The 24,045-nt window shown below is 44.6% G+C and overlaps 1 protein-coding gene across 1 annotated transcript in view; it reads left to right on the top strand.

The window, feature by feature from the left end:
- The window catches only part of LOC126416569 (inactive dipeptidyl peptidase 10-like), a 391,761-nt gene that overhangs the window by 267,386 nt on the left and 100,330 nt on the right, over positions 1–24,045 (top strand). Inside the window, exon 9 of the mRNA XM_050084317.1 lies at positions 10,245–10,368. Within this exon, the coding sequence (XP_049940274.1) occupies positions 10,245–10,368 (124 nt within the window). The remainder of the gene's footprint in view (positions 1–10,244; positions 10,369–24,045) is intronic.

The raw sequence follows: 24,045 nt of genomic DNA, 5'->3' as shown, positions 1-24,045 counted from the left end.
TTGTTGCACAGCTTGTACGGATATGGCCTAGTGCGTTTGAATTTTGAATGGAAACATGTGCAGGCTCTTTCTCAGTATTTTCTGCGTGCTGGAACGCTTCAAACCAGTCTCAGATGCAATTCTACGGATGGATGACATTGGATTTCGCTGACTAATTCCAGAAACTGTGGCGATATTTTCAGGCGTAACTGCGGTTTGCTTGCGCCCAACATGCCCCACTAGATCATCAGTTACGCTGCCTGTTCGTTGAAATTTTGCGAAGAGCGTACGAATGGTTTTCGCATCAGGACCTTTTGGAACATTAAATCGTGCTTGAAAACTTCGCCTTGTTGCCGTAGGACTCTCTTCTAACCTGTGGTACTCTAGCACCAGAAAAACGCGTTGTTCAATGGAGTACATGGCTTTAATCTCTTCCTTCGGTACGCTAACCTCCTTTCACGTTTCAACAGTGGAACTGATCGCTCTGGGCTTCGGGTCATTATTTACACTAGGCATTACGTATGGCGATTACAGCGCCATCTGTTAGCAGCTTTTGTAACTATTATTTCAAACTGCTGTATAAACTTCTTACAGCTTTCACAATAAACATACCGTTTACTGCATTCCTCTATCGATCTTTGTTTTCAAGATATTTAATTTTGAAATCAGGGAGTCCTTTTCTGGACACCCTGTAGTAGCAGAAATTAATGGGGGATCATTCCAGCGACGATGCAGGCCACAAAACGTAAATCCTCTGACACAGCAGACTTTGACAAAGTTCAGGTTGTTTGGCCAACGTCTGGCAACGAGCATCTCGGAAACGACAAGGATGATTGGCTATTCGTGTGCTGTAGTCATGAGCATCTATGGAAAGTGGATGAAGCAATGTGAAACCCCGAGTGAGCAACAAGGTTCGAAGTCCATATCTCATCACAGAATGTAGAGGTCGAATGCCTGTCTACTCTGTCCAGCAGGATAGGCAGCGATCTGTGGCAGACCTAATGACAGAACACAATGCTTATGCAGGTGCAAGTTTTCCGGAGCACACCATTCAGCGCACATGGTCGAACATGGGACTCTGCAGCAGGCTACCCCTACGTGTTCCTACAGGATAAGAAATAAATAAAAAGAAGACTTTACAAGCTAAGACGGCACATCGTGCATATGACAAGGATCAGTAATCACATATGAACCGGGGATCGCAAATGCCATCCGGGGCTACCAATTGGCGTTGCAATTATTTCGTCATGCGCCACAAGTGGACGACCACCACAGGATATTGCGGTGGTGCGGTGCTTTCCGTCCCTTTACGACGGACCTGCACCTACCTGTGAACATTGTCTCAGCAGATCATCAGTAGGAAAGCCGAGTGAAACCTACTGTACTTCGACATGAACCAGGCTGCAATTTAAGTCACTAATCTACGTTTCGGGAGAAAGTTTTCACACAAATGAAAGTTTGTAAATTTTGTCCTCACTTAATATATTCTGAAACTTAGGTGAACAAGTATCACTGCCAAGCCCGTGCTAGTCTTAACACAGTCACTCACAATCCTTTTCACTCACGTTAGCAAGTTTTTGGTGTTGCATTTCCCGAAAACGTAATAGCTACAAAAATACTGATTGTTTTAGATCGATAATGCTCGCCAAATATTAAGTCTGTCGGTACCAAATGCAGTCACAGTTTTTTAGCCACCGACCTGCTCAATACGCCACGCGGAATATATGTCTTTTTTCTCGTCACAAAATTCACTTAAAAATTCCGAAATTTCTACACGCCCATCGGAATAATTATGCCGTCACTTTACCACACTTTTGATGTATGAAACACTGCTAGATCCTGCAACTTATCGTTTCCATCGGAACTACTACTACACACGTCCGAACTGTTTCATGGCTAGGCTCCCACCCTTCTCTAGAATACTCTACGTGTTCCCTACCAGCAGAGAAAGCCGCGCGAAGAATATTGTTTTACCATTGGTAAGTTTACTCAACAGCCAATAGCAAAACAACATTCTGCCGCGTCAATCCGCGCTTTTCATCAATAACCAATCGCAAAATAGTAAACCTAACGACTGCACTTTTTACCGACGTAATTATCTAATATGCTGAAGTTTTGCTTATGCATAAAGTTATTTACTATTGTTATTTATACGTGAATTAACTTTCCCTTTACCATAAACTTACTTTACAAATCTGTTCTACAAAAATCCCCTTTGTCCATATCCATACTTCTTCGAAATGTTCCCACACTAAATCCCACTACATAACTCATTAAACAATTCTCTTCATATTAACCTTAAACCAAACTCACGCATCATTCATACTGCAAAAACATATTTATAACATTTTACATACACAAAAAGAAATAATAACACTTTATGAAAATACAAGAACAGTTTATGAAAAACATTATATTACTTTAGTGCACTCTAGTGGGCACAATCGAAACTAAAATCACAGTCCCCCTATTCAATATTGTCCTCTATCGGCTGATACATAAACCACGTGCGCGTCCAGTCTCGCGTCACCATCTGTCACTCTCCAGCTCTGAGACACATTTCCCACTTTACCGCCTCCAAGGCAGGATCTTTATACGGCGCTGCACCTCAATATGATCAAAGTTTTGTCTAGATGCATCAAGACACTCCAGACATCGACGCTGCATTGAACAGCGCACCCTCTCAAAGACACCTGGTGTATCTCGAAGATATTCTGCTGCCGCAACAAGCCTGCCCACTTGATCCTCCAGCAATAAAACAGATTTTTCATACACAATGCCTTTCAGATGCCCTCACAGGAAAAAAGTCGATCGGTGACATTGAGTCATCGTGGTGGCCATACGACTGGTCCACCGCGACCAATCCAGCGCCCGGGAAAGGTTGCCTGCAGATGTGCCCTCACCAGTCTGCAGGCATGTGCGGGGGCTCCGTCGTGCTAAAATCGAATGCAGCGACGAACAGGCGTGGCAATATTACTCAGCATGTCCCGCAGAACCTCCCGCAGGAATACGAGATGCGTGCAACCATCAAGTTGATCCGGGAGAATGTACTGCTCAATTAAACGCAAAACCCTCTCGTGGCCGTACGCCCTCTCGTTGCATTTGCGACCCCCGGTTCCTATGTGATTGCTGATCCTTGTTGTATGACCGATGTGCCATGCCAGTTTGTAAACGCTTTTTTGAATCACCCTGACCCAACGACATTGTCAGTTACGATTGCTGTGGGCACAGGATGGCAAACACTGGGCCGTGAAGCGATGGAAACTTGCCGCCAGTTCGGATGCTTCATGTTCCTCGTTACACCAAGTCTAAGGTCGTGGTCAGCTACCCCACCATCCAGGCGAACGGCTACGCACAGATGCAAGATGGTGGGGGTAGTATTATGCTACGCGAGACTTTCACCAGAACTCCCGTGGAACCTGTTGTAATAATCGAATGCACCATAACAGCTGTGGACTATGCGCATTATTTCGGACCACCTATATCCCTTCGTGCTTGATGTCTTCCCCGACAGTAATGGCATTTTCCACCAAGATAGCTGTCCATGTCACAAGGTCATAATCGTACTAAAATGGTTTGAGTATCACGATAATCAGCTCGTATCAATATTTTGGTCACCATATTCACCTGGTTTGAACCCTATTGAACACATCTGGGACGCTGTTGGGTTCCATCTACGTTCCCACAGATCACCGACCCTTAATTTACGGGAATCGCGCGACCTTTATGTAGACGTCTGGTGCTACTTACATCAAGAAATCCATTAAAAACTTGACTAACCTACGCCACGCAGAATTGTTGCTGTATTGTGTTGCAGAGGAGGACTAGCGCACCGTTACACAGGAGTTCATAATGTTTTGTTCCATACATGCATGTATCCTAATGATAAACAAATACATTATAAGAGGTCGGATGCACTTTTGCACGTTCATATTCTTAATAAATCTTACAAGAGCAGCTTAAGGAGCTAAGATGCTTTAACAGAGTACAATACAAAATCCAGTCTTGTCTATGATACTAATTTACGTTACTGACAAACCAATGTTTAAGTAAAATTCCAAGCCGCCTTGTGCCTAACCTCTACTTGGTTACCATAGCCGCTGACAATCGAATATACAGATACTAGCGGAAAAATGTTCCTATCGGAGCACAAAAAATGAGAATATGATCAGAGTCTTTTAAATAATTAAAAGCTGCCTCATTCTACCTTCCTCAGCAACCTTACAAATATTCCCAAATATTTTGGCATGCGAACGTACTCGGGGTTTTTGTAACATGCATCTCTCCGTACGTCCCATCAAACCCACAGTAGACCACATGAAATGCAAAAAGAACCAACCGATTTTCTCCATTTACCTAAGCAGCAGGAAGCGTGAAATATTTATAGTTGGACTCTGTACTTAGGATAGTGTGTGATAGGTGTTACAAAAAGGTACGGCCAAACTTTCAGGAAACATTCCTCACACACAAATAAAGAAAAGATGTTATGTGGACATGTGTCCAGAAACGCTTAATTTCCATGTTAGAGCTCATTTTAGTTTCGTCAGTATGTACTGTACTTCCTCGATTCACCGCCAGTTGGCCCAATTGAAAGAAGGTAATGTTGACTTCGGTGCTTGTGTTGACATGCGACTCATTGCTCTACAGTACTAGCATCAAGCACATCAGTACGTAGCATCAACAGGTTAGTGTTCATCACGAATGTGGTTTTGCAGTCAGTGCAATGTTTACAAATGCGGAGTTGGCAGATGCCCATTTGATGTATGGACTAGCACGGGGCAATAGCCGTGGCGCAGTACGTTTGTATCGAGACAGATTTCCAGAACGAAGGTGTCCCGACAGGAAGACGTTCGAAGCAATTGATCGGCGTCTTAGGGAGCACGAAACATTCCAGCCTATGACTCGCAACTGGGGAAGACCTAGAACGACGAGGACACCTGCAATGGACGAGGCAATTCTTCGTGCAGTTGACGATAACCCTAATGTCAGCGTCAGAGAAATTGCTGCTGTACAAGGTAACGTTGACCACGTCACTGCATGGAGAGTGCTACAAGAGAACCAGTTGTTTCCGTACCATGTACAGCGTGTGCAGGCACTATCAGCAGCTGATTGGCCGCCACGGGTACACTTCTGCGAATGGTTCATCCAACAATGTGTCAATCCTCACTTCAGTGCAAATGTTCTCTTTACAGATGAGGCTTCATTCTAACGTGATGAAATTGTAAATTTTCACAATCAACATGTGTGGGCTGACGAGAATCCTCACGCAGTTGTGCAATCACGTCATCAACACAGATTTTCTGTGAACGTTTGGGCCGGCATTGTTGGTGATGTCTTGATTGGGCACCATGTTCTTCCACCTACGCTCAATGGAGCACGTTATCATGATTTCATATGGGATACTCTACCTGTGCTGCTAGAACATGTGCTTTTACGAGTACGGCACAACATGTGGTTCACGCACGATGGAGCTCCTGCACAATTCAGTCGAAGTGTTCGTACGCTTCTCAACAACAGATTCGGTGACCGATGGATTGGTAGAGGCTGACCAATTTCACGCTCTCCTGACCTCAACCCTCTTGACCTTCATTTATGGGGACATTTGAAAGCTCTTGGCTACGCAACCCCGGTACCAAATGTAGAGACTCTTCGTGCTCGTATTGTGGACGGTTGTGACACAATACGCCATTTCCAGCACTGCATCAGCGCATCAGGGATTCCATGCGACGGAGGGTGGATGCATGTATCCTCGCTAACGGAGGACATTTTGAACATTTCCTGTAACAAAGTGTTTGAAGCCACGCTGGTATGTTCTGTTGCTGTGTGTTTTTATTGCATGATTAATGTGATTTGAAGAGAAGTAATAAAATGAGCTCTAACATGGAAAGTAAGCGTTTCCGGCACATGTCCACATAACATATTTTCTTTCTTTGTGTGTGAGGAATGTTTCCTGAAAGTTTGGCCGTACCTTTTTGTAACACTCTGTATAAATGGTCCCTATCTCAAGGGATATCCAAAACATTCGACCCTACCTTTTTGTCACTAATAGAACCCAAGGTATGAGCACCAGAAAATTTCGTTTTTATGCACGGCATTTTGGAACATATGATTTCGCATGCATACCGATTTTCTTCAGAGCTACCACGACCCTCGTTTGCACAAAGTGCACTGAGTCTCCATTCACAGATCTTCCACTAACAGGCTGCAGTTCACGCCAGTAGTGTAACATATCATTCCCATACCTTTCTACCCCATAGGCGTACGAGTCCTTCAATTTTACAATGAAACTCACGTTGGGAGAGGGAGTACGGCAATTACGATTTCTGCACACGTCTTGGAAGGTAAGCTCTCAGAGTTTCAAGAGCAGTCCTTAATGTGAAACGTCTTCCATTGGTATGCATTCACTAAATGAAACACCACATCTGAAACCTCTAAACGAGCAGCTGGATAATAAAATGAGGTGGCACCATCACCAAGAAGATTAGCTCTGCCTGCTTTGCGTTTACAATTCTGGTACGTGTGGAACGCCACCGGAAAAGCGAGGAGCTGTCGAACACCCGAAAGTATTAATGAGACATTGGTATCAAAACAGACAATTATTGGCCAGATGTACACAGTTGTTTTCCTCACGGCTGACAGTAATGCAGCAGCAGAAGGGTGCCAGCTACACTCATATGCGCTAACACCACACCTCTCATAGTCTCGGCTGCGGTGACAATGGAGGCATGCTCTCAGCATCTCGCAATGTCGTTGCCAACTAGCGCCAGCACGGATGGTGTTGCCCACTCTGCCTCAGCGCCCAGCCAGCAGGACCAGTGGATTACCATGGCACTATCATTGACGTCATAAACTGGACCCCGGAGAAATAGCCAACAGCTCTCAGGCAGATGCCGTGTTTCTTGACTTCCGCAAGGCGTTCGGTACAGTTCCCCACAGTCGTTTAATGAACAAAGTAAGAGCATATGGACTATCAGACCAATTGTGTGATTGGATTGAAGAGTTCCTGGATAACAGAACGCAGCATGTCATTCTCAATGGAGAGAAGTCCTCCGAAGTAAGAGTGATTTCAGGTGTGCCGCAGGGGAGTGTCGTAGGACCGTTGCTATTCACAATATATATAAATGACCTTGTGGATGACATCGGAAGTTCACTGAGGCTTTTTGCGGATGATGCTGTGGTATATCGAGAGGTTGTAACAATGGAAAACTGTACTGAAATGCAGGAGGATCTGCAGCGAATTGACGCAAGTTGCAGGGAATGGCAATTAAATCTCAATGTAGACAAGTGTAATGTGCTGCGAATACATAGAAACAAAGGTCCCTTATCATTTAGCTACAAAATAGCAGGTCAGCAACTGGAAGCAGGTAATTCCATAAATTATCTGGGAGTAAGCATTAGGAGTGATTTAAAATGGAATGATCATATAAAGTTGATCGTCGGTAAGGCATGTGCCAGACTGAGATTCATTGGAAGAATCCTAAGGAAATGCAATCCGAAAACAAAGCAAGTAGGTTACAGTACGCTTGTTCGCCCACTGCTTGAATATTGCTCAGCAGTGTGGGATCCGTATCAGATGGGGTTGATGGAGGAGATAGAGAAGATCCAACGGCGAGCAGCGCGCTTCGTTATAGGATCATTTAGTAATCGCGAAAGCGTTACGGAGATGACAGATAAACTCCAGTGGAAGACTCTGCAGGAGAGACGCTCAGTAGCTCGGTACGGGCTTTTGTTGAAGTTTCGAGAACATACCTTCACCGAGAAGTCAAGCAGTATATTGCTCTCTCCTACGTATATCTCGCGAAGAGACTATGAGGATAAAATCAGAGAGATTAGAGCCCACACAGAGGCATACCGACAATCCTTCTTTCCACGAACAATACGAGACTCGAATAGAAGGGAGAACCGATAGAGGTACTCAAGGTACCCTCCGCCACACACCGTCAGGTGGCATGAGGAGTATGGATGTAGATGTAGATGTAGACCGGCTCGCGACACTGGGGTCAACTCGTAGCTGCGAGTCATGGGACATCATTTACTGCTCTCTCCCAGAACGATGGTGGTTCATCAGCTCGCCAGCGACCATCAGTGAGGCTTTCAGTGGCCTGATGCTGCAAGGCACCAAAGTTTTCCTTCCATCGACAAAGATGAGGATGAGGCAGCAGCAGCTCTCGGCAGCAAAGTCCTTGAGACTTAGTTGGTGGTGGCATCGTAGACTGTAGTCATTCCAGTAGGGCGGGAATGGAGTGTCACTGGTTCCACCTCAATGCCGGTTAGCTGCAACACTGAGCTACAACTGAAAAACAAGCTGTGCAAGTCAGAGTATACGTACTTGCCGGGCTGAGCCATCGACGTTATCCTTCTGCGGGGATCACTGAATGAGCCCAGGTTTTCTGGGCTCATCAACACTCTTGGTCGCTCCAAAATGTAGCAACTTCGCCGTTCAGACGCTCGTTTTGGCCTCGTCAGAAACTGAATGGTTACTCTTGCATTCAGTCTGAGCCTTCTTGCGACACCTTGCGCAGTCACCGTTATGATGATACCCCTCTGTTGCCATAATGTCATTTTGCTACATTGCTTGAGTGCTCAGCCCGTCCACAGCGTTTCAGTAGCTTCTGTGCTTGCAGCTACACCGTCAGTGTTTCTATCTCTTGGCATTCTGCCTGGCCATCGACTCATTCTGCTTTGCCTCAGGCATTGCCAGGGAACAACTCAACAATTTTTTAATATTTGCTATTAAATATAATCCACTATTTTATTCTGGGGCGCAACAATTCTTTGCACTGGAGATGCAACAAAAGTTCTTTTCATAATTACATTCAATACTGTCCTATGACAAAACATTCTGTTAAATACAGCTAAGTTCAAAAAAGTATTAAAGCTACAGAAGTATACACTAAGTATATTACGCAAAGTCAATAACCAAACATCCTGCTGAACCTATTCAGGGACCTTATACTTATATGCCAATACAAATACTCCCTAATGGTATTTCTGGTTAATAACAAGACAATTTAGAATGAAATGCGAAAATCACAGCCACAATTCTAGAAACAAAAATAAATTCCATGTAGACTTTTGATCTCTGTCTAGTGTGCAGAATGGAGTCCTAATTTCTGATGGGAATATCTAAAACATATTGCCAGTGGACAGAAGGCAGGGAATTGGAAATTCCAAATGTTCAAAAACAATTCAGGGATACCTTATTAGACATTCCTTCTATAATCGTACAGACTATTTGGACTCAGGGGTGTAATTCCATTACTCATCAGCGTGAGCGGCTCAGAATTAGTCACAATTTGTTGTTAGAAGTAGCCTGCAGCCTCTGCTGCTGCTTGTTAATGTGTAGTCAGACTCATTCCACATCCCAGATGGCTTCCTGTCATAATGGGACTTACGGAACACGATGCATAAATGAATTAAGGGGTTCGTAACTTTATGACAGTGACTCTGCAAGACTGTCACAAAACATGCAGCTCTTCTTTGATAATTCTGTATCTCTTCCTTTAATCGAACTTACTAATGGGTTCCTTAGTTCAGGGTGTGTTTGCAGTTTATGGGCGCTTAACGGCGAGGTTATCAGCGCCTCTACAGATGTTAAAAGAAACTAATGTGGATAAAATGGCTAAAAATGTTATGGCGCAGAGAGGAATAAACCTACAAAATGACACACTCACTCACTCTCACCTCACTCGTGCCCTTAGCCCAATAGAAACGCAAGAAATAGATGAATTTCGTAAGTAACCTACTTCGTGAACAAATTTTTCTTATGAATCTATATCAATCTGATCTCTATCAATCTGCGTTCCACCAAACCAGATTTGTGCAATGATTCCATCGCTTTTAAATGAATTTCAAGTGGTCCAGTACCAATTATGTATCATACTAAAAACAAATAAAAGAAACTGTCCAAGAGCATGGACTGGAAAATAGGTGAATTACAAGAACGGTAGAGAAAATTACATTTTCTGGCGTCTTGGCTAGTAAGGAGAAACTTGTACTGCGATTTTCAGCCTGGAACTTGTGTTTCATTCTGTATTTCGTGAGACACAAAAGATATTTCAACAGCACCACAGAAAAATTATGTACTTTTCCAAACCACATACACCCATACACATACACACACACACACACACACACACACACACACACACACACACATGTATGTGGACATATATGTTATTAACTGCTCGATTTATCCACGTTAGTGAGGATGAATGATTTTTTTTATTATTTTACTTACGTAACGCGCGGTCTTTTGTTCACAGCGACCATTATCTGACAGCAGCAACGTGGATCTCGAACACAAAGGTGTGTGCTGTTTGGATGAATCGCGCACAGAACATTTCCCTGATCAGCGTGTGCAAGCCACCACTCTGGAATTGCGAGCAAGTAAGTCAGATCAGCTGTTAAGTGTACAGCTATAATGGGTCGTTCACATAACAATAAAACTATATTAAGTGTAGTGCCATATTGATTTCTTCAGTCTGTGAGTTCAAGAAAACTAGTACAACCCAAAAATGTGCCGAAATTCACTGTACGACGGTATCTTTGAGAGATTGTGAAGGTGTCTTGAAGAACAAACTGAGGACAGGAAACCCTATCTGGAAACACCATCTAATGATGTCACGGAGCATTGCTGTTACCGGAGAAAACCCCTGCCGCTGGGCCGACCATTCAATAGCAAACGTGAGTTGTAACGCTGACGTATTGCAGGCCGAACACTTTGCAGTATTCAGGACGCTACCCGGCATCTCACGCGTTCACGCCTCTCACAACACGTAAAGTCAGCTAAGAGCAGTGACTAAGTGACCTCACAGTTACAGCTCACCTTTGCTGCCTTTAGTGTGGCCTAGCAGCTGATATTTTCCCCTACATCAGCGACGCTCCGTGAAGTCGACGGATAACATTTCTGGACATGGATTCTAGCTCCTAGTTTGTTCCTAAAGACAACCCTCACAGCCCCTCGAAGTTTGTCGGTATATTTCTGTTACAGGCGTTATATCAAAAGATATTACAAACGTGAAGAAAGACGAGAGTCCCAAGCAAACGATAATAGCAACACGGTAGAAAAGGTTGAACAAAACAAAACTGTTTGGCAATATCTTCGAGAGGGAGTGAGAATAAACGTTGCAAATTTTTTAAGAGGCGACTGAAAAAATAAACATTGAAACGTCCCCTTAGAAAAATTATAAATGACTGTGCTTAAACTGACACACAATATTTTTAGCGCAACGCAATCTGACTTTCAAAAATCCCTACAAAAGAATGGCCCTGACTAACAATAACCTATACCTTTCATGAATCACTTACCTCACAAAAATCTTCGTTACTCAAACTACTGCAATACAGCGACCGCCAATACTGCCAGCTAAATAAAAGAGTCTAACTACTGAAGGCACTAACTACTGATAGGCATAGTTAGCAAATGAAAGATTTTGATAGAGAACAGACAATGTATTTACCTTAATAGTGTTCAAAAGTCATTATATATATATATATATATATATATATATATATATATATATATATATCAGTTCATGACATCCAGTCTTACAAATTTACTGTCTCTGATAGGCACACGTCCATATCATCCGCTATCAAAACTCCGCCATCTCTCTCCCCACATCCACCACTGCTGGCGGCTCACCTCCAACTGCGCAACGCTACGCACTGTTAACATCCAACTGCCCACTACAATAGAGAATTTTTCAACAATGCCAACCAGCCACAGACTGCACACAGCACAGCCAGTGATTTTCATACAGAGCGCTACGTGGAGTTACCAATATAAAAACCTAAACAGCCTACTTACAACATGTGAAGACATTTTTCCCTACGATACAAAACTTTGATCTTTTGGGAAATATAAAGGCTCTTATTGTTGTTTTGAGCAAGCAAAATATATCATATCACTTCTGAGTAAAAGTTCACAACAGATATTACTGAATAAAGTACATACAGAGGGTGCATAAAAATACTGAAAAACGAAAACATTATGTATTAAAAACAGCTTCCAGTCATCTCGGAATGGATAAATAAGGTTCCATATGATTTTCAAAGCAATCTTATACTGGTCTTGATGTTTAGTTTGTTGGGCGCTCAACTGCGCCGTCATCAGCGCCCGTACAAAGTCCCAGTTTTCACGCAGTCCAATTTTTACACAGTCCAGTCTAGCTACTGTCACGAATGATGACGATGAGGATAAAATGATGAGGACAACACAAACACCCAGTCCCTGGGCAGAGAAAATCTCCAACCCGGCCGGGAGTAGAACCCGGGGCCCGGTGATCCAGAGGCAGCAACGCTAGCCACTAGACCACGAGCTGCGGACTTACACAGTTCTTCCTGTAAAATAGCGGCAATTTCAAATAATTATGACGGAGGTCGATACCTATCACGCACCCTTTTCTCCAAAGTAGGTCCCAAAGGCTCAATAACTCTGAAATCTGGTGACAATTGTGACCAGGGGAGAAGCGACAATTCATTCTCGTGCTCACAAAACCAATCCTGGATCATGTGAGTTGTGTGAGAAAGGGCCCTGTCGTCCTGAAAGACAGCATCACCACTGGGGAACAACCATTGTACCACGGGATGGACCTGATCAACCAAAATGACTACATAATCCCTGGTAGTAATGCGACGCTGCCGGGTGCCCAAAGGACCCATGGAACACCACGATATCGTTACCCAAATCTTCACTGAACCCCGCCATGTTTCGCTCTTGCGACGTTAAGTTCGGGCAGAAGTCAGAAACAGAGTGAAGCAAGACTCATCTGACGAAATGCCTTTCTCCGTTGCTCCATGGTTCAGTTTTATGGTTTAGACACCACGTTTTCGCGTTATGGGCACTTCCATCACTGATGAGTGGTTTTGGAGTTCCATCTCGTCCTGAACTTCGCTGATTATGGAACTCCTTTCGTTCTGTTTTGGTCCTGGCAGAGTTCGCAAGTACCACATTCAGCTCTGCAGTGACTTTTGTAGCTGTCGTCCTCTTATTTTTCCTAATCTTCCTCTTCAATGACCGTCTGTCACGATCACTCAACAGACATTTACGTCCGCGTTGTGATTTAGCGGATGACGTTTTCCGCTTTCACTGTCTGCAGTATAAATTTTCGGGATGGTGCCACTTGAAGCACCAAATCTTTCAGCTACCTTGGTCAGGCAAGCACCCCCTATACTAGGACGAACAATCGCCCACTTTCGATGTCACTTAATTCGAACATAATGCAGTTAAAACTATGTAGAACACTGTTCTGACCACGACTGATAGTCGCAACGAATTGAGGACATTGCCCAGGTGCCGCCCGTGGTTAAATACAACAGCACAATCTGCAGGCATCCTCATTTACATCCAACCATGCATCTCTCGCTGTGTTTCCATACTCTTGTCCAACACCTGTAGAGTAACTCTCTTTTGATGAGCCCTGACAAAAAATTGTTCAAATGGCTCTGAGCACTATGCGACTTAACTTCTGAGGTCATCAGTCGCCTAGAACTTAGAACTAATTAAACCTAACTAACGTAAGGACATCACACACATCCATGCCCGAGGCAGGATTCGAACCGGCGACCGTAGCGGTCGCTCGGCTCCAGTCTGTAGCGCCTAGAACCGCACGGCCACTCCGGCCGGCACCCTGACACTAGACATAATATTCTAATACTCACTTCGTATCAAAATCCTAATCAGGCTAAGTTACACTTCTAGGAATGTCTAAGAGCAGACCCTGAACGATTGATTTGGTAGGCAAGCGGCAGCCGTTACGTTGAAGACAGGCGGTGGTCGTCGTCTTACTAGCTGGCATGACGTCGGCCCTGGAAGTAGACCTGCTGATTCTCCAGTTGACTCTCAACTTCCTTCTGCTGGGTTCAAATCCGCGTCCGGCCATCTTGTTTTAAGTTTTCCATGATTTCTCTAAATCACTTCAGGCAAATGTCGGGATGGTTCCTTTAAAGGCACGGCTGACTTCCTTCCCTAATCCGATGGGACCGATGACCTCGCTATTCGGTCCCCTCCTCCAACTCAGCCTACCAATCAATCTGCTGTCGTCGTACCATGTGGAACCCTAAATAGTCATCAGGCAAATGGATACTGAGCAAAGCTCTGTTTCTAACCATTTGACCGGTGCAGCTAAACATTGCGGTGCTAGGGACTGATGACCTCACCAGTTTGGTCCCATAGTAACTCACCATAAATTTCCAAATTTTTCCAAAGGCGGTGCCCTCTGTACGCCGGACCGGAACTATGAGGTTGTCTCGCCGCATACGCCTGCTTTGCAGACTACCCCGCTGATTGTGATTTAATGGCTCTGAGCACTATGAGACTTAACTTCTCAGGTCATCAGTCTCCTAGAACTTAGAACTACTTAAACCTAACTAACCTAAGGACATCACACACATCCATGCCCGAGGCAGGATTCGAACCTGCGACAGTAGCGGTCTCGCGGTTCCAGACTGTAGCGCCTAGAACCGCTCGACCATTCCGGCCGGCGATTCTGATGTACTGTGTGGAGCATCTGTTCCCTGTGAAGACCTCCAAGAGCGAAACTTCCATTTGCTTTGACACTTTACTTTTCTTTGTTATTATATATAGTCCAATCTTATTAGATAAAGGCTGAAAATTATTTATACTTTCTGCGCTGAGACATTGTACTTGAAGTCTTCTAAATAGTTTATCGCGAGATGTATGGTGTCTTTTTCTGAGTGTGTCTCAGTGAAAAATTTTTCGACATTGTTATATTTTCCTGCTGTGGTGTGCGTACTGTAAGACCTTCGGTACACACACCATCAGATTATTTGACTTGTCGCTCTAACGAAGTAGGCGAGTGTCAGCAATATGTCTCGTGGTCTTATCGTGACGTGTTTATCTTCTGCCGTTAGGTCAGATACCTGATGATAGAAATGCCACTTGCACTCTTAGAGTAGCAGATTGACGGTGACCAACTTTAAACAGAACTTGATTAATTTTCACACACATTTATTAAAATAATAAAAATCATAAACCTTATTTAACTTGATTCTGGATGCTATTTAGAACTGACAATCTGAAGTTCCTTTGGTCTTGGTACGTTAATCTTATTCTCACATATCTCTGATACTTGACAAAGTGTCTATACATTTCTCTTCATGGCTTTGTACAGGAATATGATAATCTTATTAGGCGCAGACTGTAACTTGACTACAGACTAATGCAGACTGACTAATCGGAGGTCTGTACACTCGTTACAATACCTCGCGCGTTCAGGTATCACTGCGCGAGTGTGATCCGCGAGGAGAAAAGGTTCTACGTTAGCAGCAATCTCATTGGCTGCGTTACATATTAATACGCGGATCGGCGGAAGCAGAATTTGGTCCGTCTTTATGGCAGCGCCATCTCTTAGAGCGTAGACGGACGAGCGCTACGCCTGCGCTGTTGTGCTTAGCGGGGCGCGCTCTAGTGGGAAAGTTGTGTACGCGCTGACTACACGGAACTATGCACACATCACCTGCCAACCAAACAAGCTTGCAACTCTTTGCACCACATTTCTTTGTGCACAGTCGACGTTGCCTGTTAATTTGACCTGGTACTAGTCCCGTACACCCGAGCAATATTAAAGTATGGGCAGAACAAGTGTTTTGTATGCCGTCGCTTTTGTAAACAAACCAGTTTCCCAGTATCCTACCAATGAATCATAGCCAATCATATGATTTACCTACAATAGAGCACATGTGATCTTTTCATTTCATATGCACAATCTGACAAAAAAGGTGAAGCACCCAGAAGACAAGGCCGAATGTTAATATAACTTCCAACACGTACACATTGTCGTTGGGTATGACTGGAAGCTTATACCGGGTGAGCAAAAAGCCAGTATAAATTTGAAAATTGAATAAATCACGGAATAATGTAGATAGAGAGGTACAAATTGACACACATGCTTGGAATGACATGGGGTTTTATTAGAACCAAAAAAATACAAAAGTTCAAATATGTCCTAGAGATGGCGCTGCATTTGATCAGAATAGCAATAATTAGCATAACAAAGTAAGACAAAGCAAAGATGATGTTCTTTACAGGAAATGCTGAATACGTCCACCATCATTCCTCAACAATAGCTGTAGTCGAGGAATAATGTTGTGAACAGCACTGTAAAGCATGACCGGAGTTATGGTGAGGCATTGGCGTCGGATGTTGTCTTTCAGCATCCCTAGAGATGTCGGTCGATCACGATACACTTGCGACTTCAGGTAACCCCAAAGCCAATAATCGCACGGACTGAGGTCTGGGGACCTGGGAGGCCAAGCATGATGAAAGTGGCGGCTGAGCACACGATCATCACCAAACGACGCGCGCAAGAGATCTTTCACGCGTCTAGCAATATGGGGTGGAGCGCCATCCTGCATAAACATCGTACGTTCCAGCAGGTGTTTATCAGCCAGGCTGGTGATGACGCAATTCTGTAACATATCGGCGTACCTCTCACGCGTCACGGTAGCAGTTACTGACGTTTTGTTGTCCAGCGCCATCTGTCGGACATTTTGTGAACTTTGTTTTTTTTTTTGTCCTAATAAAACCCCATATCATTCCAAGTATGTGTGTCAATTTTTACCTCTCTATCTACATTGTTCCGTGGTTCATAAAGTTTTAAATTTTATCCTGACCTTTTGATCACCCTGTATAAGGAACGTGAATATCGTGAGATGTTCAGTGAGCACCGAGAAGGACGCGAAGATGCTATGAGCCACGGGAGACGCTGTTATCAGCAGCTGACAGAATTTGAAAGTGTCCTCACTGTGGGTATCCATTTGGCCATCTGGCCGAATCGTACATTATATCAAGACAGGTGGGGTATTCGGACGTGACAGGGGCCCGATGTTGGGCTGCATGGAAACGTAAGGTCTGGCACACTCTTTGATAACCTTTCAACCAACCAAGTCTGACCTCCACAAGAGAGGATCGCCGAATTGTGCACCAAGTACATCGTAACCTCTTCATATGTGTGCCTGTCATCCAAGAATAAGTAACGGACTCACTGAATATCCTGTCATCGCCGCACCATTGGTTGGAGACTAGCAGAAGCTGGACTAGGGAATCATGTCCCATGTTAACACCACAAAGTGGTGTCACAACCAGGAAGCATGGACTGCTAATGAAAGGTGTTGCATTGTGTTCACTGATGAAGCACGGTTGTGCTCTACCAAGGACGACCATCATCGGCAAGTATGTTGCTGACCTGGGTAGAGGTTGTTTTGGAGAGGCGTAGTTGTGTTACTCCAGACGTCATGGTCTGGGTAGCCACCAGGTCACAGCTGGCAGTAAGACGCAGCACTGAAGGCAGAAAAGTGAAAAATTATTAATGTAATAAAAATGTGCTACTGAGACAATAGAATAAATGAGAACTGTTTTAAAAAGGAATATAGTTGTTGATGAGGATGAGTATGACTCGAAAAAAACGGTTCTAAGCACTATGGGACTTAGAATCTGAGGTCATCAGTCCCCTAGACTTAGAACTACTTAAACCTAACTAACCTAAGGGATCACACACATCCATGCCCGAGGCAGGATTCGAACCTGCGACCGCAGTAGCAGCGCGGTTGCGGAATGAAGCGCCTAGAACCGTTCGGCCACAGCGGCCGGCAGTATGACGGGATGAATACACTGGCTATAGTAAAAAATGAAATAATCGTATGCCATTAATGGGCGGGAGATCGCGTGTGGGATTGTTCGGTCGCCTAGTGCAAGTCTTTTTATTTGAAACCACTTCGGTGACTTGCGCTTCGATAATGATGAAATGATAATGAGGACAACACAACACCCAATCCCCAAGTGGACAAAATTCGACCCGACCCAGAATCGAACCCAGAACCTCAGGATCTAGAAACAACTGTCAATATGCTGAAAGGTATCCTGGTTGATCCAAGCCCTCGAGAACTGTCTTTGTAAACATTATAAGGAATTGCAAGAAACTGGAAATGTGAAGTATAAATTATGCTAACGAAAAACAACAGAAACTGCGGAGAGAAAGCGACTTAACATTTCAGCACCCATGAAACACAGTGCACACGCCGCTAAGAGACATCTTGAATGTGCCAATTGGAGCAGCCAAGGCACTGTTCTGCAAGTACCACATGCAGCTTCGTGGCACTGATTTTCAGAATCGGGTACAGCTCTCCAGACAGAAGAGTGATGTGGCATTTCTACGGAAGATTTTTTTTTAACGGATGAAGCATCGTTTACAAAGTATGGACTGAGAGAGCTGGATAAACAGTTATCATGCTCTGGCAATGTGCGGTGTGGGTTTTTCTAGATTTTCATCATTGGTCCCTGTATTATTGACATTTCATTGACTCAATTTAGAATTCACTGAAATAACGTCACAAACGCCCTTAACCCGTGAAGTTTCATTTTGTTTTCTCCTCCACTTCTGAGTGCTTTACTTTTTCTGTCAGGCAGTGTATATACATTGGCAACAACGTTCTGAAGTGGAACGTATCCACTCCTTGATAGTAGTGCCCATGTTTGTCACCGAAGATTAGACAAATACTGACACTCTCCTCCCGTCCTAACAAGTTGTTTGCCAATACCACAGCAGTGTGCGCTCATCGCCAATACAAATCAAATGTCTCTGAGCACTATGGGACTTAACTTCTGAGGTCATCAGTCCCCTAGAACTTAGAACTACTTAAACCTAACTAACTAAGGGCATCACAAACATCCATGCCCGAGGCAGGATTCGAACCTGCGACCGTAGCAGTAACGCGGTTCCAGACTGTAGCGCCTAGAACCGCTCGGCCACCCCGGCCGGCTCGCCAGTACAGAAGCTACAGTCGCACGTGAGGGTCGCAGGTTAGTATGGGATAAACCAACAGGTCACAACCAATAGCTGTATTTTGGTTCTGAATAACCGGAATTTTTTGCTGCTTGTTTGGTATTGATTATAACTGGTGATTTTTATTTTTTTACGAATAACCGAGTAAAAACACCGATATTACAATTAGCCAGACCAGCAGTACTAAAATTTTTCGTTTCAAAATAAACCTCTCTTAAAATAGAAGTAATTTTTATTTGTAAAATTTGCATTGGTTAAAAACATTGCGTTATTATAAAAATGGAAAAACCGATCAGTGCTATTTTAATAACAATGCCGACAGAAACGAGCAACAAACCCATTGCATAAGAATTGGTACAGCATCGCTGAGACAATCATGCCGCAGTTATCATGTGTCTCTGTTTATGGCATACGTGTACATGCAGTGTGCAACACTTGACCCCACCTGCTCGTCTTTACGGTAGTTTCTCGTTGTCGTCACCGGACATCCATTGTATCTCAGAATCGCACCAACTCTAGCCTGGAAATATTTTTACGAAGTAAAATGTAAATGTCTTGTGACTAGGGCCTCCCGTCGGGTAGACCGTTCGCCGGCTACAAGTCTTTCGATCTGACGCCACTTCGGCGGATGAGAATGAAATGACGATGATGATTAGGACAACACAACAACCAGTCCCTGAGCGGAGAAAATCTCCGACCCAGTCGGGAATCGAACCCGAGCCCTTAGGATTGACATTCTGTGAATATATAGTCGCTCGAAGTGTCACAGGAGCCGTTCTCACGCTGTCTAGCAGCGACAGCTGTGCTTATGAGCCATGGCTTTTTTTTTATGTTGTAAAAATAAATAAAAGAAAAAGAAAAACGCGGTTCCTCCGCTTTATGGTCCAACAACGCGACCACTCCTTTTTTGGGGAGGAACAGGAAGGCAGGGTAAACAAACAATCTTTATTCGTTCAGTTGTGCTGTCCTAGGGATAAGAAGAGTATCGAGACAGCAAAAACAATTTGGAAACCATAAAAATCAACGCAAAGCCCGCCCTCTTAACGGGAATAAAGTAAATGACAATCCTAGTCACGGGCGGGAGTGAAAATGAAGTTATCATCTGCATCACAATCCCTGCATCACGCGGTGTCGCATCATAAACCTGACAGAAAGCCATAGAATAATCTTGACCATTTCTGCCAGTGTGGGCGGGATGTATTTGTCCTGCGTCGACCATTCGAAGGACCATTATCTGAGGCGGGTTCGGTGTTTCCCATCGGTATTTTTTTTTTTTTTTTTTTGACGTTAACATAATCCAGTCATAATTGGCGCCAACAGGTAGGGGCCAGTTTTCTTCTCAGTGTGCTATATGCCAATATAATTGAACCGCGCAGTACTGTCTCTAGTCGTTCTGCTGCAGGAGTCTTCTCAGTTCTGGGACACCCCAGCTGTCGGGCGGATTGTGAAAAACACTTCCTAAAAAATTGGAAAAGTAAGTCCTGTATTTCGTATGACTCCGTATGAGCTCGTGTTGTTCTTGTAAATACATCCAATAATCCATCACGGACTTAATATCGTACGAATACAAATATTTCGTCGCATGTCCAGCGATCCAATTGACCGCATACGTCTTTTGTTTGGGAAAAAAGGTCTTGTCCGGTAGAAAAAGTACATCCGATGAGATTTCTGTGTAGTTAGTGCGCCGAAGGAAGGCCAGTATTCGACGCATCAGCATCCAGACGTCCCTCGCTGCGCCACACACTAAATCATGTTCTTCCGTTGCTAACAGTCCACAGTTTGTGCAAAGAGGAGAATCGACCATATGAATTGTCTGTAATCGACTCCTTGTCACAAGTTTACGGTTTATAAGAATATACCACATCGATCTCGCTGCTGTTGACAGTAATGGAGTATGCACTGCACACCAAATGTTGTTCCACGTTCTCGACGGGTATTTGAATTCCATTATGTTGCGGCCATGGTGATCCATCAAGCATCTATAGATCTCCCGAGTCGTGGGTATTCTCGTCGAAGGTACTTTCAGACGGACATAACTGTAATCGACAAGAAATGAGGCAATGTGTGCAAGAGAAGGCGAAATATTGCCCACCGCAATAGGGGGTTCGTACGAAGGCGGAACAAGTACTTCTATCAGAGCTGACGTTATGTTATGCTTTCTTTGTTGCCAGTTTCGTATCATCGCTCGCATGTAAAGCGCCAGAGCTTTGTTTCGGACGTTTGTGAGGTTGAGGCCACCGTTCCGGAACTGTAGCGTTAACGTATCATATTTTATCTTAAATAACATCCTAGTACTAACATAGTAACCAAAGGCAGCCATGAGGCGGTCTGCAATACCCTTCGGTATTGGTAGGATCTGCTCTAAATGGGGCAGTCGTGACGCCATGTGAACGTTGGTGTATGCCACACGTTGGATCATGTCAAAGGCTCTCAGTGAGTTGCTGCGTATGGTCAGACGAACATTCTGCAGAAGCCGCCGAGAACTCACCGCCGCTGACCGCCGTAGTAAACGGGTAAATGTAATCCCCAGACATCTCAGCGATTCCACCGTCTGAAACGGTCCCGGTACGTCTTCCAGACCCCGTCCAATGTGCATAATTTTGGATTTCGTCATGTTAACGACACTGCCCGCCGCCGTCCCGTAAGAGTCTAGATGTTCAACAGCCTGACGCACTTCATGTCCTGATCTGACAAGAAGGATCAGGTCGTCCGCATATGCGCGACAAACGAAAGAGTTCTCATTAAGCGCTATCCCAGTAAGTGAGCGCCTCACAACACACATCAGCCGCTCAAGCGCTATCGCAAACAGCATCATGGAAAGTGGGCACCCTTGTCGGACTGAGCTGTTAATAGGAATCGAGCCCGCTTCCCGACCGTTTACAATCACCTTCGATGTAGCCCCTCGTATTAGCCTCATAACGATGGGGATGAAAACAGGTGGAATCGCCATTCGGCTCATGACTGACGCCAAGAAGTCATGGTTTATCCTGTCGAACGCACGATCGAAGTCCACAGTTATCATCGCTGCTCGCATTTTACACGTTTCCGCAAGGGCGATAACGTCACGGTATTCACTTAACGCCGAGGAGATGTTGCTTCGCACCCCTAGGCAAGCCTGATCAGGGGATATTGTCCTGGATATCGCCAGCTTGAGGCGAGACGCTAGTAGTCGTGCAAAGATTTTACAGTCGGTGTTTAGCATAGTGAGAGGCCTATATTGATTAACACTGCGACTCCCCGCCATCTTCGGGATGGGAAGAAGAAAGCCCGTCACAAAATCCGACGGTAGGCGCATGTCCGGACGCATCGCCTCATTGTACATCGACACCAACTGTGGCATCATCATGTCCACGAATTGTCGATAAAACTCTAGCGTAATCCCATCTGGCCCTGGTGATTTATGGGCCGCTCCTTTTGTGAGTATATCGTCTTCTGTGAGTGGCTCCATAAGCGCTGCCTTATCCGTCTCTGTCAGTGTCGTTTGCAGATGTTGCAGTATCTCTTCCCCCAGCAGACGGTCCGTCGGTGTACCGGCATATAGGTGGCGGAAATGCTCTAAAAATTCATTTGCAATGTTCTGTTGTGTTGTCAGTTGACGGCCATCTAAACCGTGGAGCACTGTTACCAATGCCCGGCGGTAACGTTTATGTTCCCGCGACACATGGTGCATCGAGGTACGTTCCCCAGTGATGGTGTCGAGACATCTTGCCCGTATTGGGATGCCACCCAGTCGTCGTCGCGTGATCGATAGGATTTGTGCCTTGACACGATGAACTTCCGCATGATGTTCTGCAGACGGCACCTGGAAGGACAGCTCACGACGCATGGTGTAATAATAATCAAGAGTGTCTCTTTGCCATCGCGTCGTATCCCGACCATACTGTATGAGAGCTCTTCTTATTGCCGGCTTAGTACACTTGAGCCACCATTGAAGCACGGAGGTATATGTTGGTAGACGGCGTTGACATGTGGCCCATACCCCCTCGACTCTCTGACGACATTCGGGGTCCGCCAAAAGTGACGAATTGAGCTTCCATGTCCCGCGGCTTCTCCGCACACTTTGCCCAGGGAGTGATATGGTACAAATGTAAGCCATATGATCAGTAAATGACGCAGGCCATCGTTCCGCGTCGACCACCTTATCCTGTAGGCCAACCGAAACATATATTCGATCGAGTCTGCTCGCCGAGTGACTGGTATAAAAAGTATATCCCTCACGGTTCCTGTGAATCATGTCCCAGGTGTTCTCGTTGTCATCACCGGACATCCATTGTATCTCAGAATCGCACCAACTCTAGCCTGGAAATATTTTTACGAAGTAAAATGTAAATGTCGTGTGACTAGGGCCTCACGTCGGGTAGACCGTTCGCCGGGTACAAGTCTTTCGATCTGACGCCACTTCGGCGGATGAGAATGAAATTACGATGCTGATTAGGACAACACAACACCCAGTCCCTGAGCGGAGAAAATCTCCGACCCAGCCGGGAATCGAACCCGAGCCCTTAGGATTGACATTGTGTCGCGCTACCACTCAGCTATCAGGGGCGGACATTTTACGAAGTCACATAGCAATGAAGCACACTGCTTCATTTGCTTTAAAATATTAAAGATTTTTCAGCTATTTCTATGACCTTATGAAAGATATAGAAATTTACGGTAAAAGTAATAAACTAAAAAATTAACACTAATTCATTCATAGTATGTAATAAAGACAGACAGTAGCTGATCTGCAACGTGTGTTACGAAATACGGCTTCATCTGCTTATAGCCCTCGAAAACGGACAAATTAACACGAAAAACAGAGTTCTTCAAATTCAGGTTTCACCCTTCAGCACTGGCTTTTCGAAATGCCCAAATAGTGATATAATCGCCGATTACAACATGATTTCTGAGCAGAATTTCAAAAAAGCTGAATCAATAGGAGAATACTGGTGATTTTTTGTAGTATTCAACCACTTATCACTTTTTAAGAAAAGAAATGAACGGTGGACGAACAAAGTTTTCTTTTAATATGCCTATTTCACTTAATATTTTGATTACATGTACCTTGAAACAGAAAGAGCCAAAGTTTTTCTGTCTTTCACTTAAAACATCTGGGCTGATAGGCCGTGGTCGAAGTATTAAATTCTCTCCTGACGTTTCGTCTCCGACTGCGGGAGACATCCTCGGAGGTAAAGCGGTGAACTGCGAAGAGAACTCGAGGAAGCGCTGATTATATAGGCAGTACAGAGGGCGCCACTGTCGATCACGTGGCGTCGGC

The sequence above is a fragment of the Schistocerca serialis genome, chromosome 8 (genome assembly GCF_023864345.2).
Source record: "Schistocerca serialis cubense isolate TAMUIC-IGC-003099 chromosome 8, iqSchSeri2.2, whole genome shotgun sequence".
NCBI lineage: Eukaryota > Metazoa > Arthropoda > Insecta > Orthoptera > Acrididae > Schistocerca > Schistocerca serialis.
Note: the sequence above shows the minus strand (reverse complement) of the source record. Positions and strands in the feature narration are given on the sequence as shown.